Below are 19,249 nucleotides of genomic sequence, written 5' to 3' on the forward strand. Positions count from 1 at the left end.
GCTATCTATTTTACATTTGGTAGTGTATATATGTCCACGCCACTCTCTCACTTCATCCCAGCTTACCCTTCCCCCTCCCCGTGTCCTCAAACCCATTCTCTACGTCTGTCTTCATTCCTGTACCGCCCCTAGGTTCATTAGAACCACTTTTTTTTTTTAGTTTCCATATATGTGTGTTAGCATATGGTATTTGTTTTCCTCTTTTTTTTTTTTTTTTTGCGATACGCGGGCCTCTCACTGCTGTGGCCTCTCCCGTTGCAGAGCACTGGCTCCGGACGTGCAGGCTCAGCGGCCATGGGTCACGGGCCCAGGTGCTCCGCGGCATGTGGGATCTTACCGGACTGGGGCACGAGCCCGTGTCCCCTGCATTGGCAGGCGGGCTCTCAACCACTGCGCCACCAGGGAATCCCTGTTTTCCTCTTTCTGACTTACTTCACTCTGTATGACAGTCCCTAGGTCCATCCACCTCACTACAAATAACTCAATTTCATTTCCTTTTATGGCTGAGTAATATTCCGTTGAATATATGTGTCACATCTTCTTTATCCATTCATCTGTCGATGGACACTTAGGTTGCTTCCATGGCCTGGCTATTGTAAATAGAGCTGCAATGAACATTGTGGTACATAACTCGTTTTGAATTATGGTTTTCTCAGGGTATATGCCCAGTAGTGGGATTGCTAGGTTGTATGGTAGTTCTATTTGTAGTTTTTTAAGCAACCTCCATACTGTTCTCCATAGTGGCTGTATCAATTTACATTCCCATCAACAGTGTAAGAGGGTTCCCTTTTCTCCACACCCTCTGCAGCATTTATTGTTTGTAGATTTTTTGATGATGGCCATTCTGACCAGTGTGATGTGATAACTCATTGTATTATTGATTTGCATTTCTCTAATGATTAGTGATATTGAGCTTCCTTTCATTTGTTTGTTGGCAATCCGTATATCTTCTTTGGAGGAATGTCTATTAGGTCTTCTGCCCATTTTTGGATTGGGTTGTTTGTTTTTTTTGATATTGAGCTGCATGAGCTGCCTATATATTTTGGACATTAATCCTTTGTCAGTTGCTTCGTTTGCAAATATTTTCTCCCATTCTGAGGGTTGTCTTTTCATCTTGTTTATGGTTTCCTTTGCCATGCAAAAGCTTTTAAGCTTCATTAGGTTCCATTTGTTTATTTTTATTTCCACTACTCTAGGAGGTGGGTCAAAGAGGATCTTGCTGTGATTTATGTCAGAGTGTTCTGCCTTTGTTTTCCTCCAAAAGTTTAATAGTGTCTGGCCTTAAATTTTGAGTTTATTTTTGTGTATGGTGCTAAGGAGTGTTCTAAATTCATTCTTTCACACATAGCTGTCCAGTTTTCCCAGCACCACTTATTGAAGAGGCTGTCTTTTCTCCATTGTTTATTCTTGCCTCCTTTATCAAAGATAAGGTGACCATATGTGTGTGAGTTTATCTCTGGGCTTTCTATCCTGTTCCATTGATCTACATTTCTGTTTTTGTGCCAGTACCATACTGTCTTGATTACTGTAGCTTTGTAGTATAGTCTGAAGTCAGGGAACCTGATCCCTCCAGCTTCATTTTTCTTTCTCAAGATTGCTTTGGCTATTCAGGGTCTTTTGTGTTTCCATACAAATTGTGAACTTTTTTGTTCTAGTTCTGTGAAACCTGCCATTGGTAGTTTGATAGGGATTGCATTGAATCTGTAGATTGCTTTGGGTAGTATAGTCATTTTCACAGTGTTGATTCTTCCAATCCAAGAACATGGTATATCTCTTCATCTGTTGGTATCATCTTTAATGTCTTTCAACAGTGTCTTATAGTTTTTGGCATACAGGTCTTTTGTCTCCTTAGGTAGGTTTATTCCTAGGTATTTTATTCTTTTTGTTGCAGTGGTAAATGGGAGTGTTTTCTTAATTTCACTCTCAGATTTTTCATCATTAGTGTATAGGAATGCAAGAGATTTCTGTGCATTAATTTTGTATCCTGCTACTTTACCAAATCCATTGATTAGCTCTAGTAGTTTTCCCGTGGCATCTTTAGGATTTTCTATGTGTACTATCATGTCATCTGCAAATAGTGACAGCTTTACTTCTTCTTTTCCTATTTGGATTCCTTTTATTTCTTTTTCTTCTCTGAGTGCTATGGCTAAAACTTCCAAAACTATGTTGAATAATAGTGGTGAGAGTGGGCAACCTTGTCTTGTTCCTGATCTTAGTGGAAATGGTTTCAGTTTTTCACCATTGAGGATGATGTTGGCTGTGGGTTTGTCATATATGGCCTTTATTATGTTGAGGAAATTTCCCTCTGTGCCTACTTTCTGGAGGGTTTTTATCATAAATTTATCGAAAGCTTTTTCTGCATGTATTGAGTTGATCATATGGTTTTTCTTCTTCAGTTTGTTAATATGGTTTATCACATTGATTGATTTGCGTATATTGAAGAATCCTTGCATTCCTGGCATAAACCCCACTTGATCATGGTGTATGATCCTTTTAATGTGCTGTTGGATTTTTTTTGTTAATGTTTTGTTGAGGATTTTTGCATCTATGTTCATCAGTGATATTGGTCTGTAGTTTTTTCGTGCCATCTTTGTCTGGTTTTGGTATCAGGGTGATGGTGGCCTCATAGTATAAGTTTGGGAGTGTTCCTCCCTCTGCTATATTTTGGGAGAGTTTGAGAAGGATAGGTGTTAGCTCTTCTCTAAATGTTTGATAGAATTCGCCTGTGAAGCCATCTGGTCCTGGGCTTTTGCTTGTTGGAAGATTTTTAATCACAGTTTCAATTTCAGTGCTTGTGATTGGTCTGTTTATATTTTCTATTTCTTCCTGGTTCAGTCTCAGCAGGTTGTGCTTTTCTAAGAATTTGTCCATTTCTTCCAAGTTGTCCATTTTATTGGCATAGAGTTGCTTGTAGTAATCTCTCATGATCCTTTGTATTTCTGCAGTGTAAGTTGTTACTTCTCCTTTTTCTAATTCTATTGATTGTAGTCTTCTCCCTTTTTTTCTTGATGATTCTTGCTAGTGGTTTATCAATTTTGTTTATCTTCTCAAAGAACCAGCTTTTAGTTTTATTGATCTTTGCTATAATTTCCTTCATTTCTTTTTCATTTATTTCTGATCTGATCTTTATGATTTCTTTCCTTCTGCTAATTTTGGGGGGGGGGGTTGTTCTTCTTTCTCTAATTGCTTTAGGTGTAAGGTTAGGTTGTTTATTTGAGATGTTTGTTTCTTAAGGTAGGATTGTATTGCTATAAACTTCCCTCTTAGAACTGCTTTTGTTGCATCCCATAGGTTTTGGTTGTCGTGTTTTCATTGTCATTTGTTTCTAGGTATATTTTGATTTCCCCTTAGATTTCTTCAGTGATCTCTTGGTTATTTAGTATTGTATTGTTTAGTCTCCATGTGTTTTTATTTTTCACAGATTTTTTTCCTGTAATTGATATCTAGTCTGATAGCATTGCAGTCAGAAAAGATACTTGATATGATTTCAATTTTCTTAAATTTACCAAGGCTTGATTTGTGACCCAAGATATCATCTTTCCTGGAGAATGTTCCATGAGCACTTGAGAAGAAAGTGTATTCTGTTGTTTTTGGATGGAATGTCCTATAAATATCAGTTAAGTCTATCTTGTTTAATGTATCATTTATAGTTTGTGTTTCCTTATTCATTTTCATTTTGGATGATCTGTCCATTGGTGAAAGTGGGGTGTTAAAATCTTTTACTATGATTGTGTTTCTGTCGATTTTCCCCTTTGTCTCTTGTAATAGTCTTTATTTTAAAGTCTCTTTTGTCTGATATGAGAATTGCTACTCCAGCTTTCTTTTGATTTCCATTTGCATGGAATATCTTTTTCCATCCCCTCACTTTCAGTCTGTACGTGTCCCTAGATCTGAAGTGGGTTTCTTGTAGAGAGCATATATACGGGTCTTGTTTTTGTATCCATTCAGCCAGTCTGTGTTTTGGTTGGAGCATTTAATTCATTTACATTTAAGGTAGTTATGGATATGTGTGTTCCTATTATCATTTTCTTAATTGTTTTGGGTTTGTTATTGTAGGTCTTTTCCTCCTCTTGTGCATTCTGCCTAGAGAAGTTCCTTAAGCATTTGTTGTAGAGCTGGTTTGGTGGTGCTGAATTCTCTTATCTTTTGCTTGTCTGTAAATGTTTTAATTTCTCTGTCGAATCTGAATGAGGTCCTTGCTGAGTAGAGTAATCTTGGTGGTAGGTTTTTCTCTTTCATCACTTTAGATGTGTCCTTTCACTCCCTTCTGGCTTGCAGAGTTTCTGCTGAAAGATCAGCTGTTAACCTTATGGGGATTCACTTGTATGTTGTTGTTTTTCCCTTGCTGCTTTTAATATTTGTTCTTTGTATTTAATTTTTGATAGTTTGATTAATGTGTGTCTTGGTGTGTTTCTCTTTGGATTTATCCTGTATGGGACTCTCTGTGCTTCCTGGACTTGATTGACTATTTCCTTTCCCATATTAGGGAAGTTTTCAACTATAATCTCTTCAAATATTTTCTCAGTCCCTTTTTCTCTTCTTCTTCTGGGACCACTATAATTCGAATGTTGGTGCCTTTAATGTTTTCCCGGAAGTCTGTGAAACTGTCCTAAATTCTTTTCATTCTTTTTTCTTTATTCTGTTCTGTGGTAGTTATTTCCACTATTTTATCTTCCAGGTCACTTATCTGTTCTTCTGCCTCAGTTATTCTGCTATTGATTCCTTCTAGAGAATTTTTAATTTCATTTATTGTGTTGTTCATCATTGTTTGTTTGCTCTTTAGTTATTCTAGTATAGTCCCAGGTGTATAACGTTATATATGATATCTACATGTTTACCTGTGCATGGAGGTACCTGGAAGGATGCTCATCCAATTATTAACAGTAGTTTGCTCTGGATGATGACACTTTAGTTGCATTTTACTGTTTTTTGTGTGATCTGTATGGTTTGTGTAAAAAAGCAAGTATCATTTATTTAAAAATAACTGAAATCCAAACATGTGTATATACAAATGCATATGCAAATCAGCATACCAAGAGGATTATAAAATCAGACCCTTTCTTTTGTAAACCAAAGATGTTTTGCAAGTAGAGAATTATTTTCTGACCTTTGAAATGTTTTACCTCCCTTCAAAATGCTAACCTTCCTGTCTTGGGTCAGAGAATTGTAACATTGTCCCTTTAGCAGAATGCCCTAAACCTCCCAGATAAGACTCAGCCTGGTGTGTACCTGCTAAAAATGTAAATTTCCCCAGGGCCCTTCTCAGATCCACTGAATCAGTATCTCAGGGAGGGACCTGGGATGCCTCAGGTGATTCTTATCATCAGGAAAATTTAGGAAGCTGTTCTTATAGAAAGAAATGCTATGAGCCATGTTTCAGGCTTAAAGAATGCCTCTTGGAAGTGCCTTTCCCAGGCCCAGCTTCCTTTGTTTTAAGGGGCCTGCACTGTTTTGCGTCCCTGGAAAACTGTCTGCAACTTTTTTCTAAGGCCCCTTTCAGGTCTGAGGATTCTTTGACAGTCAAGGAGACACTTCAGCAGTTTCAATCTGTGTCTATCAGGGTACTGAGTTATTAGGGCTAGAGGATTCTGGTGATAATTTTTTTAAAAGAAATTCAGGTGTTGCCAGGGACCCCTCTGGTCTCCCTGGAGGACTTGTGTATCACGTGGACAGTCCCGTGGGCCTCTCTCACCTTAGATTCCCTCCCTTGCATGGGAGATGAGGGCATTTTTCCTTAATAAGAAAAATTAGTACCTTATTAATTAAACTGTTCTTAAGGAACTTATTCTGGGAGAGGGACCACTGGAATTCTTAGCACCAGAATCATATTTGAATTGAGAATTCTAATTCCTGGCTCACTAGCTGGAGTCAAACGACATTTGCGGCATTTATCTTTCTAATATTGTAGAAGAAGATTTTCACAAATATTCCCCAGCATTGTTTGTTCAGTTGTTGTGTCAGCAAAACCCCTCTTAAGTTCTGTTAAAAGGAGCCAAAAGGAAAACAACAATAATAACAACCAAAACCCTACCTCTACCCCAGCTGTGTGCAATTGTTTTATTGCTGTAGAGGTGAGGGGCCGGAGAGCAGTGATGAGAATGGTCTTTGAGTCCAGTAGGTCTGGAGTCTTACCCACCATCTACTCGGTGATGACCTTGGGCAAGCTGTTTTCCTCTGGGAAGTTTGGTTTCCTCATCTTAAAGTCGGGCAATAATGCCAAATATACAGGGGCGATGGGAGGATTTACATTAAATGAGTTAAAATAGTGTTTGAAAGATTTGCGGCACACAATGTGCATTTAATCAATTACTTTCTATCCAGGTTTTTTTTTGTTTTTGTTTTTTTTGTTTTTTAATGGAGGGTTAACAAGCCGCACCTGTCCCTGAAGAGTGTGGATTTCATATACTCTGCAATGTAAATAGTAGTAAAATAACTTTTAAAAATGTCAAAACGCAGAGCACAGTGCCTCTAGGACCCAGGGCACCTTGCCAGGAGGGGAGGGTTCCCGCACAGGCAGAGCACTCTCTCTAGCAGGGTCTGTCCAGATGAGACCATACCCCAGAAAGTGCTTCTAGGATCTCCAGGTTTGGAGTTGGATTATGCTCTATCTCAACTCCCTGTTAATCAGGCTGAGTATACCTTGCCTTGCCTGCCAGCCTGAGCACACCCAGAGCAGCCCCATAAGTCTCCTAGAAGCCTGCCCATTGACAGCCTTGCACCCCAAGGTCAGCCCAGACCACAGCCACCTCTTTCCAGCCAGAACCACCCACCCCCACCCCGTAACGCCCATCTGCGGCCTCCTCAGACTTATAATCCATGCAGCTGACTCTGAGTTGCACAGCTAATTCTTTTGACAACTTTGTGGCCAGGTGAACCCATTGCTGAGTTCTTACACAGGGTGGGGCGGGTATGGGGGATGCTGAGGTTTGGAGTTTGTGCCACTGGCAGGGAGAGGAGAGGCGAATAGAAGGCAGCATCCATTTAGAACTGAGAACTTTCTCTCCCCATTAAGTCTGATTCCTGATGTTTTCATCCTTTTTGCTCTTACTCTAATACCTTTTCATTGTAGTGATGATGGCAGCAATGCCAACACGTTACCAATGATGGTGATAATGATGATGATGATGACGATGTTTAAAAAGAGGGGGCCCTTTCTTGGGCTGTTCTCCCTTCCTGCCGTTGTTCCTCTCTGGTCTTCACTTCCCCTGAACAAACCGGCTACCGCCCCACCGCCCACCCCTTTCATACTCCTGCACTGGGCTCTCTGAAACCCTTGATTCACAGTAAATGAAACCCTCAGCTGGACTCCACCTCCTTGCTTTAATTTAGACTTGGCTTTCTCCTGAGGGCATTGCTTCCTGATAACCACCTCAAGGGATGCTTCCTACTTTAGATGGAAAGAGAAATCTAAGCAGGAGCTGGCTCTGTGGTCCAGGCAGAGAAGCTCCAACAAAGGCTCTGGGACAGGAATGAGCTTGGCAGTGTCTCAAGAGCAACAACTACAAAGAAAGGCCAGTGTAGCTCCAGGAAGTGAGGTTGGGAGTCTGCAGCCTGAGCTGTGCTTGGAGAAGGCAGCAGGGTCCACTCATGTAGGACGTGGAGGCTGCCTTAGCTCAGGCTGCTATAACAGAACACCACAGAAAGGGTGGCTTAAACAACAGACATTTACTTCTCACAGTTCTGGTGGCTGACAAGTCCAAGATCAAGGTGCTGGCAGACTTGGTTCTTAGTGAGGGCCCTCTTGCTGGCTTGTGGATGGCCACCTTCTCGCTGTGTGCTTACAGGGCCATTCCTGGGTGCACGCACGTGGAGTTAACAAACTTTGAAATAACGAAATGTGAAGGCATGAGGGGCAGAGCAAAACTTTGAATGCCTCTCTCCTGGATGTTCTTTTAGGGGCTGTGGGTGGCTGCTTGTGGAAGAAGGAATCCTTTAAGTGAATATGCACAGTTATTGGTATGGTCCTTTGATTTGGAAAGTTAAGGAGATGCTGGGCCTTGTCTCCTGAAAAGTGCCCTTTCCTCAGGCAGAGTTTTAACTGTCAGCCCTTCAGTCGTACATGTACTTGAGCAGTTCTTGTGCCTTGTCATCGTTTGTTTACATGTCTTTCTCTTCATGCTGTGAGCAAGCCCCCTGTTTTATATTGCCTTTATCTTCTGTATACCTACCCCAGGGTACATGCTAGGCATTCAACGAATGCTTATTGAAGGAGAGTGTCTTTATAATTCTAATCTGCCATCCAGTGTACAGGCCAACTAAATTGCTCAGTTAGCCTGGAACTTTTCATGTCAGGTTACTTTGCTCCCATTTAATCATACTTTATAATCATGTTGCAAATATGTATGTAAGTGCGTGTGTGTGTGTGTGTGTGTGTGTGTGTGTGTGTGTGTATCCCCAAATCTTAACATTCTTGAGGAAATCTAATTAAAAGTGTTTAGTTTATTACATTTATTTGAGGTCTTCTGACTATAATTTAAGGATCTTACACTGTAATACATACTGACAAGTGTTGAAAAATTATCTATTGCACGAACAACAACTATATTTTTTTAATAACTACAATTTAAAAAGAAAAATACAATCCTATCCATTCATCAAACCATGTTCTCATATACTTTCCAATTCTTTTCTTTTCTTTTGTAATTTCTTGGTTATTGCCATCAGGATAGATACTTTTTACTTCTTTTTTTTTTTGGCCGCACTGCATGGCTTGCGGGAATCTTAGTTCTCCAACCAAGGATCAAACCCATGCCCCTTGTAATGGAAGCGTGGAGTCTTAACCACTGGACTGCCAGGGAAGTCCCAGACTTCTTTATATAATTTTAAATGATGGCTTGCTATGCCAATTAAGTTGATTTGCTGTAACTTAATAGCCCTCCATCCTTGGACATTGATGGTTTCCATCTTGTGTTATTATAAATAGGCATACAATGAAGTGCTGTCCCACCTCTCAGTCACCCTCTGTCATATAACTGCTCCAGTCCCATCTTGCCATTGAAACAGCACTGGCCAGGATGAGCAGTGGTCCTCTTCCTGGTGAACGTCTTCTGTTGTTATCTTAGTTGAACTCCTCGAAGTTCCATGTTGTCTATTCTTCCCTTCATTTTTTTTTTTTTTTTTTTTTTGTGGTATGCGGGCCTCTCACTGTTGTGGCCTCTCCTGTTGCAGAGCACAGGCTCCAGACGCATAGGCTCAGTGGCCATGGCTCACAGGCCCAGCTGCTCTGTGGCATGTGGGATCTTCCCGGACCGGGGCACGAACCTGTGTCCCCTGTATCGGCAGGCGGACTCTCAACCACTGCGACACCAGGGAAGCCCAATTGAATCACTTTTTTTCCAACACCTATCTGAGTCAGAACTATGTATTGTGCCAGAATATTTGTATTTCTACTGTAAAAGTATGTCATCATTTGGAGTAGTGTGATGCAATAGAACTTTCTGCAATGATGGAAATATTCTGTATCTACACTGTCCAATGTAACCACTAGCCACATGTGGCTACTGATTGAGCACTGGAAATGTGACTAATGTGACTAAGAAACTGAATTTTTTGTTGACTTTAATTTTAGTTAATTTTTTAAAATAAATTTATCTATTTTATTTATTTATTTTTGGTTGCATTGGGTCTTCGTTGCTGTGTGCGGGCTTTCTCTACTTGCGGCGAGTGGGCTTCTCATTGCAGTGGCTTCTCTTGTTGTGGAGCTCAGGCTCTAGGCACGTGGGCCTCAGAAGTTGTGGCACATGGGCTCAGTAGTTGTGGCTCGTGGGCTCTAGAACGCAGGCTCAGTAGCTGTGGCGCATGGGGCTTAGTTGCTCTGCGGTATGTGGGATCTTCCCAGACCAGATCTCAAACCCACGTCCCCTGCGTTGGCAGGCGGATTCTTAACCACTGCACCACCAGGGAAGCCCTAATTTTAGTTATTTAAATTTAAATGTATTCAATACTCACACGTGGCAAGTGGTTATCCTATTGGACAGTGGAACTCTAGAGAAAAAAACGAAATCATTCAGCAGATATAATTGCTACATTCTGGGTTCCTTTGTTCCTTTTTATTTTATTTTATTTTTTTTGCGGTACGTGGGCCTCTCACTGTTGTGGCGTCTCCCGTTGCGGAGCACAGGCTCCGGACGCGCAGGCTCAGCGGCCATGGCTCACGGGCCCAGCCGCTCCGCAGTATGTGGGATCTTCCCAGACCGGGGCACGAACCCGTGTTCCCCGCATCAGCAGGCGGACCCTCAACCACTGCTCCACCGGGAAGCCCCCTTTGTTCCTTTTTAAATGCTTAGTGGTATAAGCTTATGTCACTAAGGTGTGACCAGTTCACAAATGCTGCCATTGTTATTATTTGTCCGCACCACCTAATTTGGGAAACATTTTTTTTAAATGGCTCTTTCATCAGGAGAGTAACACCTTACATCAGGAATACAGCCAAAACGTAATTCTGCAGACTTGAAGGAAAATGGGAAATGTAACTCACAGTGCTTTTTATTCAGAGGCAGGCACTTAGCCATTCCAAAGGAGGCCAGAAGCCTAATACTTTCAGAGAGGCATCTGCTGTACTTGTTTTTCCACATAAACTGCCAAACTTGTTTTGATTAGGCAGGAAGTGAAGCAACTTTTCAGTGAGAGAGCCCGGCATCTGTATCTTGTCAGCTGGTCAGATCAGACCTTTTACCTTTTACCTTCTTGTGAGTCTAGGCCGAGTTTCGCTTTTCAACTTAAGAGCAGGATGAGCCATACTTTTTTCGCTTACAACATGGTTTCCTTAAGATTTCAAATCCAAGATTATATTTTTAATCAGTGTACCTGTTTTGATTCTCCAAATAATTTACACGCCCTTAAAATAAGGAAACGTTTATTTATCGTGTACAATTCTTTATACCTAAAGGACTCTAAAACGAATAAATGTACTGAGTTGAATTCGATGAATCCTGCCTGATAAGCATTTGTGACCTACTTTTTTAAAGAAAGCCTTTGAAAAGCTGGTGATGGGAGAGGAGTTTTAATCTCTTTACTGGAGTTATTGGAAATGTGCCAAAGAGATAACCTGGAGTATATTTTTCTCAAAAGTCGTGTTTTAAACGTAGGGGACAGTGTGTGTGTGTGTGTGGGGGGGGGGGTCAGGACAGAAAAAACTTTTCGGTTCCTTTTGGAACAGAACTCGGAAGGAGGTTCTGCAAACCTCTCCAAAAAGGGTTCGTACAGGATGCGCACGCGACCTTGAGGGAAGAACCCGTGGACAAACAGGCCGCCCAGGGCTCACTGCTTACACGCAAACTTGCAGCGCTCCCCCGGCGGGCGCCGGAGCCGGACCTGCTGTTCCCAGCGCTCGCCGCGGAGCGAACCATCAGGTCCACCGGTGGGGGGGTTAGGTGTCGGGGCCGCGGGACGCTCTGTCCTCGGGGTCCCCCTGCTGCTGCCGCCCTCTTTCGTCCCCGGCCGGGAGTCGCGCGTGACACGGCCCACTGCGAGGACCTCGAGGGCGCGGCGCCGGCGAACCCTCCCCCGGGTCGCGCGGGGGTGGTAGCGGCCCATTTGAGAGTTTCCCGGGCCAGGCGGCGGGGCGCAGAGGCGCTGCCTCGGGCCGGGGGCGGGCCGACGCCACGCCGAGGGGGGAGGGACAAAGGGGTGGGTTCCCGCGGGCCGGCACCTGGCTAGAACCCGGCTGCTGCGGTCAGAGGACTGACCTGCCGCCCGGAGGAGGAGGAGCCGGGTCCAGGACCTACGCGCCCACGCGGGACCCGAGCCCGAAGATGCCGGTGCGAGGAGATCGCGGGTTTCCACCCCGGAGGGAGATGTCAGGTTGGCTCCAAGTAAGTGCCCTCCTGCGTCCCGCTTGGTTGGGCGAAGGGTCGCGAGGACGGGGCATGGGAGCGCGTGGTGGGCTTCCCAGATGCGCATTAGGTGGCTGGGATTCTCGCATCCGGAGGTGGGGTTGAGGGTAGGGTAGGGACTAGGTTTCACTGGACAGGGGTGGTGGCTCGTGGCCTCCAGGGCTCCTGGACCCTTTTCTCTGTTCTCTAAAGTCACTTGGATTTCAGGTTAAGTCGCGAGTAGGGAAGACTGTCTTGAACTCTGTCTTGGATCGCTGCTACTTCGGAGGCATCTTGTTGTTCCTGTTGTGTCGCCTGCCCTATGCCTTTGTGTTTTCCTTCTCAGTTTCAAACCGCAGTCTCTACTTGATGCAAAATTACAGGCGTGTGTGCGTGAGACAAACTGACAACTCTCTGGAGACCAGAATCTTCTTTTTTCCCTTTTAATCAGTTGCCTCTACAATATAAGTAAAAGTTATTTGTAGTAGAGAATGGATATGTACTCTGGTATTATCTTACCTGTCACCAGTTCCTTTTCTTTTATGTCTTCATTTGTAAAGTTTATGCTTTACACAGTAGTTTAAGTTATAAATAATCAGGGTTTTGACTACAGGGTTTTAACATTCTTGAAATGTGGATGAACTTGGGAGTGAATACTCCAGGGCTTAGTAATGGAAAGGAATACAGCCTCCCACCTCTATTTTAGCTTCAGTTCTTAGGCAGCGCTGCTTCCTTGGCAGCTGTCTGGCCTGAGTAATGGTTGTGGTTTCCCTGCCGTTCCCAGCGTAGACTCATCCCATCCTAGAAATTGCCCTCCCTCAGCTAGGGGAATCCTAGCAGAGAAGAGGCCCTTTTCCTCAGATCTCTAGGTGTTCTGTGCTGGGTGCACTGACAGTAACCTTGAGAGAACAGATCCACCTGTGTCAGGATTATTCCTGGGAGAGACAGTCTACATGCAAACCTTGGAAGTGGACCATTTTCATTTTAAGTGAGGAGTTACTAGTAGTGATTGCATCTGTGGCAAAGTGCCATTTAATATCTTGCCTGAGAGAATGAAATATGGTTATTCAATAAATTTTCATGAACAACTTCACTTCAGTGTGGGGAATACAAATGTTAAGAATGTGCCTCTACCACACTGTCTTGTTGGGGAAGAATGCAAATAATTAAGACTGATGCATTCCAATTAGAAGCATGAACAGGATGCTGTAGTTTCCCCTCTCCGGGGAGACGAGAGAAGGAGGGTGCTTTACTAAGGCAACGGTGGCTTTTGAGGTGTTTCTTGAGCTTTTTCAGAGCTGCTGTCAGAGATTGATGAAGGGAGATTGTTTTCCCCCTGAGTTGCTGCTGCAGCTTTTTCAGGACCACGCAGCAAATAACTTAATGAGCACCCACTTGTGCCGGTCCACTGTGAGAAGGTGGGGTACAAGATAAGCAAGACTCAACTTCTGCCGTCAAGAGTCCGTTCGATCTGAAAATTTTAGATGTTTTTTAAGACTCTGCCAACTCTGTCTGCTGGGATACCTGCGGCTTAAGGAGGGAGTATGCGATACAGATGCACACTCTGCAATACAGAAATGCAACAAAGTGTGGGTTTGTTCCATGCACAGTCCCTTCAGGGTTTCTTTTTGGGAAGAAAGTTTGCCATTTGAACAGATACCTCACAGGGTAAGCCAGTCTAGAAAATGGGGCTAATAACGCGTCTCATAAGACGAGGACTGAGTGAAATGACATAGGGTGTCTGGCTAGTGGATGCTAAGTAGACAGTAGCTAGTATAGTCATCCCTCAGTATCCTGGGATGGGGGGGAGAATGGTTCTGGGACCCCCTCGGATACCAAAATCCAAGGATGCTCAAAGCCCTTTATATAAAATGGTGTAATATTTTCCTATAACGTAAGGGCATCCTCCTGTACACTTTCAATCCTCTCTAGGTTACTTACAGTACCGGATGCAATGTAAATATTATAGAAATAGTTGTAAATACAATGTAAATGCTGTGTAAATAGTTGCTGGTGTGTGGCAAATTCAAGTTTTGCTTTTTGGAACTTTCTGGAATTTCCCCCCCCTTGTATATTTTTGATCCACAGTTGGTTGAATCCTTGGATATGGAGGGCCAACTGTAATAAGAACCAAAACAGGTGCTGAAAACTCGTAAGTGCTGGGCTCTGGGTTACTAAGCACGAATAGGAGGTGCCAGGTATGTTAGGATAGTTGCTGAGGGAAAGAGCAGGAGATGCTCACACTCTCTTGAAAGGCTTTAAATGCCAGGAAGAGAACTTTGAGAAAAAGGAAAAGAAAAAGTCACAGAAATCCCTAACGTATTAATGACTTGACTTTTCCTATAAGGAAGTGAACCAGTTTTCCGGTAAACAGGGCTACCCCACATACCCTACACAGGGAATATTACTCTTTTGGGGGCTCTCATATGCTTAAGACCCAAAATTTTTTAGCATCACCCCCTGGGGAGTTCCATTTGCAAGGACCTACATTTGTTTGACTTTTAATCTGATTCTTCGTACATTGACAAAAGATCACAGCCAGACATTGCTCTTATACTAGAGAAGTGCCTGGGAATTCGAGGGAGATGATAAAATCCCTACAGTGACTTTTGAGCTTAGCAAGGTTTTTTCTTCTGAAGAAGGCTTTCTTTTTAGGAGACAGAAAAGTTTTTGAAACTAGGTGGGGCCTAGTCCTGTGTACTGTCATATGTTCCATAGTTAAAAGTTATGCAGATTTGGTGGGGGTGTGGCATGAGGTGTGGCAGGGGCTGGTGGGGTGAAGACTCAGGAAGGGTTAGTAATCACGCTGAAACTTTCAACATACCTCTACTAAGAATATGAGCCATCTGGGAATTCCTTGCCTAATGCCTAAAACAAATCCCATTGAGGAGTTGTGGTTTCAGATTAGTTTATCGAGGTTGAGAGCTGACACCCTATAGAATGCCTCATTGATCAGACTCTAAGCAGTAGTGGGGCCAACAAGTGCTGGCTGGAATGGCCTTGGACCAGCCAGCATTGGTATTGAGAGGCATTTTCCATTGAAAATTGGGTGGTTGCAGCAGAATGATTATCTCACGTGTTTTGCTGAGTTGCAGGGTCAGAAACATACAGTCAGACGGAGGTCAGATTCAACACCTATTTAGTGGGTTAAAAACTTCGATGTTTTACATGGGTTTTTAAAAAACATTTATTCATTTATTTATTTTTGGCTGTGTTGGATCTTCATTGCTATGCACGGGCTTTCTCTAGTTGCGGCGAGCGGTAGCTGTTCTTCACTAGGCTGCATGGGCTTCTCATTGTGGTGGCTTCTCTTGTTGCAGAGCACAGGCTGTAGGCGCATGGACTTCAGTAGTTGTGGCGCACAGGGTCAGTAGTTGTGGCACATGGGCTTAGTTGCTTCGCGGCATGTGGGATCCTCCCGGACCGGGGCACGAACCCGTGTCCCCTGCATCGGCAGGCGGACTCTCAACCACTGCACCACCAGGGAAGCCCCCCTACATGGGCTTTTTTAAGGTTAAAAAAGAAATGTTCCCTAAAATGATTTAGAACCTACTTTGTCCCCATAGGAATTTTTATGATGACCCTTGTGAGAGAAAGCTCGTATAGCTAGCAAATTTATGAGAGTCTGAGGTAGTATTCCCATTAAAAATTTTGCAAAAACTGTATAACAGCAATGGAGAAAAGTTATCAGGCACTAAGTCCTAACATCCGGTATTGGCAATAGCTAGTTCCAGGTTTGAAGTTTACCTAGGAAAGGAGTCGATTAACTTTGTACACTGCCTATGGCACCCTGTGAGGAAGAAAGAGAGATCTGAGTTGGAAAGTACCTGCTTCCGCTTTTGCAGCTTGATTAGGAAATGCCCTTCTTGGAACTTAGCGTCTGACTGCTAGAGCCTGGGCAGGCCTGCATGGGCCTTCCCATGACGGTGACTGTTTCATTCGGGCTTTTTAAGGGGGCTCGCACCTCCATCATCCAAAGCTGTGTCAGTCTCGATAAACTGTGAACTCAAAAGGGAGACTCAGGACTGTCATATTGAAAAAATGCCTATTAAATTAAACATTTTCTCTGCCTTTTTTGCTGTCTTCAAAACAGTGTTGTTTCCAAAGTGTGCTGTGCAGACAGATTTACAGGTGGCACAGGGAGGGACATAGCCCATTCTTTAATTACTGTGCAATACCCTTGTAGTTCAGGACTAAAACACATAGAGCCGGTCACCAAACTCATTTATTTCATGGATAGATTGCTTAGAATGAGGCAAAAATAAGTATTAAATAAAACGGTGAGTTCGATTTAAGAAAAATAGTAAATTATCAGGATGAGTGGTATGAGAATAAGGCACAAACTGTGAAGACAACCCTTGAAATCTGACATTTGGAAAATACTCTTAAAATATGAGTGTGACGTTTAGGTATGGAGAGCTAGGTGTACCTCAACCACACCTTCAGGAAAGCCGGACACAGAATGGCCCAGAAAAGCCAGGAAAGTTGAATTTGATGGACTTTGTGTCTTAATGTGTGCATCTTGCTCTTGTCCACCCAGTTCTCTTTTCTGTTGCTGCAGACAGTGTATTTGGGAAGCCATTTAATGTCTTCCCTAAGTCTCATTCCTTTCTTTGCTTCCCGCAAGCCATTCTGCAATTTTAAGGTCTGTTGGTGTGACATTTGTGGTAGGATAGAGTGAAAAGGGGGGAAATGCTTTGGCACTCCTTGGGGACATCACTTCGTTACCGAGTGTACCTCAGTCACCATACGTCAGTGCCTAAGAATACAGGGACCCAGGCAGCCTCACATGTAATACATCTAACTCTTTAAAAATGGAGCTTTTATTGGGTCTGCAGAATAGGCTTTAACAAGGATTGTTGTAGGAATTGGAAGTCTTGAGGTAAGAAAAAATAAACCCTGCCATGACCTGGAGAAATGAGCAATTGAAGTTCATGTTCATGATAGGTGAATAAAACCACAATAGAAAACACTTTGCTTCAGTCAGCAAAATCCCTAATTGTGTGTGTGTGCACACTCTTTATGAGAAGTCCTAGGCCTTCAGTTAGTAACTTTAGTCATTTAAAATCAGTACAGGGCTTCCCTGGTGGTGCAGTGGTTAAAAGTCCGCCTGCCGATGCAGGGGACACGGGTTCATGCCCCGGTCCAGGAAGATCCCACATGCTGCGAGCGGCTGGGCCCGTGAGCCATGGCCACTGAGCCTGCACGTCCGGAGCCTGTGCTCCGCAACGGGAGAGGCCACAACAGTGAGAAGCCCGCATACTGCAAATAAAATATAAAATAAAATAAAATAAAATAAAATCAGTACAGATATTTGTTTAGTGCCTCTGCCAGGTGGTTAAAGTTAAATCAGGTCTTTAACCTTAAAAACATAATGCAGCTTTTCTTAGTCACTTATACACCATTGTGTGTTGCAAACCATAGCAGTATAAATTTCTGTAATAATGAATGTTTATTTTAACTTTCAAACTAAATATTTAGCCTTATTAGAATACTCATAGATTATAGGTTCTGTTTGTGTTTCTCTTCTCCCATCATTGTGTGTGAGTGTTGAGGGGTTGGAGAGTTTGGAGGGTGGCAGGAATGGTAGTAGTGGTGAAAGACTCTTGATAGATACTTTGAGAGTAAAATATTTGTTGGGTGTTACGCAGGAAGCTCTACTGACCCCAGAATTTCAAATTATACCATTAATTATGGCAAAGACTTCATGTCACATCCTTGAATACAAATGTTTACTGAATTTTACCCATATGCATATGTAAACATGGATTTCAGAGTTAGTATGCTAATTATTATTTGTATTGTAGACTTTACTCAGCCATATGAAATATATACATTATGTTCACAAGAGAAAATGACATCATCTTTGAAAACTTTAATTATAGTATGCTTCATCTGACAGACACCCTGTACAAGCATGGGACTAAATATATAGCTATATATTTATAGTTAGTGGCAATATAGTTAGTGACAAGTCAGAGGCATTTAGAGAGAATATATGCAGTACATTGTGGGAGAGAATTATTGGGATAGTTTGCTGGTCAGTAAGAGTTATTAGGCTGTAATCAATAGATAATGATTAGAATCCAGTTGTATCTTTTTTTTTTCTTTTCTTTGGGGGGGAGCGATGCCATGCCACGCAGCTTGCGGGATCTTTGGACCCTGGCCCCCCTGCAGTGGAAGCCTGGAGTCCTAACCACTGGACAGCCAGGGAATCCCAGAATCCAGTTGTATCTTTGCCATTGTATGTGTTAGAAAAACCTTTGATAGAGATGAGAGAACACTGCAGATACCCTAGACTTTGTCACTTAGTTGAAGGTGAACTGGGGAAATAATGCGTTCTAGTCATCAGTAGGATTTACTGAACTCCTCTTATAAGACTTGTAGGTTCTTGGAGCTTTGTTCTTCGGAGGAGGAAATAATGTTCCAAGTGTAGCGGTTTGTTTCCATTCGCTGAGAGCCATTTCTTATAAGGGAAGTGTTCCAAGTCCTAGGCTGTGGGTTTCCTTCTCTGCCTCCTCTTGCCCAGAGCACCTGAGAGCCTGCGTGGCGGGGAGGAGGGGTAATGTACCTGTGCGAGGCAAGTAGCCCGTTCTCAATCCTAGGAAGGCTGTTGCCAAATATATCTAGCAAAGCAGAATGAAATTCTTTGAAGGAGTTGGTATTAGCAAAACTCGTCGGGACTTCCCTGGTGGCGCAGTGGTTAAGAGTCCACCTGCCAATGCAGGGGACATAGGTTCGAGCCCTGATCCGGGAAGTTCCCACATGCCGTGGAGCAACTAGGCCTGTGAGCAACTGAGCCTGTGCTCTAGAGCCTGCGAGCCAGAACTACTGAAGCCCACGCGCCTAGAGCCCGTGCTCTGCAACAAGAGAAGCCACCGCAATGAGAAGCTCACACTGCAATGAAGAGTAGCCCCCACTCCCCGCAGCTAGAGAAAGACTGCGCACAGCAACGAAGACCCAACACAGCCAGAAATAAATAAATAAAAGTAACAATTAAAAAAAACCCATCTTGAAAAAAAAAAAACAAACTCGTCATTTCTGCTTGTGAAAAGAATGAATAGTTTAGAAGAAACTTCCTGGTGAGCTCATTTTTAGAAGTCCAGTTCCTCCTTTACTCTTCTTCACTCAGGCTGAATCAGTTGCCTCCTGGCCTGTGACAGGTTAGTGTGCACATGCCAGTGTTTATTCGAGCCCTTATCACATCTGCCACATGCCAGTCATTTCCCGTCAGCTGTGAGCCCCTCCCTGCTCTGAGTCATCTTGTTCACCCCAGAAGCTGACAGGGCACCAAGCACATGCGCTAAGTGTTGACCACATTGTACTGACTTGATCAGAAGGCTTGTTGCATAAACTAGTAAGAATTGAAGACATCGAGAACTTAGAAAAGTGGATTCCTGACACTGATATAGTGAGTGGATGATTGTTTGTCCATA

General features: G+C 43.1%; 1 protein-coding gene across 6 annotated transcripts in view; it reads left to right on the forward strand.

The window, feature by feature from the left end:
- Positions 1–19,249, forward strand: part of TJP2 (tight junction protein 2) — a 130,680-nt gene that overhangs the window by 32,839 nt on the left and 78,592 nt on the right. Inside the window, exon 1 of one of the 6 annotated variants that reach the window (XM_059072708.2) lies at positions 11,562–11,813. The exons of 3 other annotated variants lie outside the window; for them this stretch is intronic. In XM_059072708.2, coding sequence (XP_058928691.1) covers positions 11,754–11,813 — 60 coding nt within the window. In that variant the 5' untranslated portion in view covers positions 11,562–11,753. Of the gene's footprint in view, positions 1–11,561; positions 11,814–19,249 lie in introns of those variants that run through there. 2 more of the 6 variants (XM_059072706.2, XM_067039561.1) reach the window with 2 other exon arrangements.

Source organism: Kogia breviceps, chromosome 8 (assembly GCF_026419965.1).
Source record: "Kogia breviceps isolate mKogBre1 chromosome 8, mKogBre1 haplotype 1, whole genome shotgun sequence".
Taxonomy (NCBI): Eukaryota; Metazoa; Chordata; class Mammalia; order Artiodactyla; family Physeteridae; genus Kogia; species Kogia breviceps.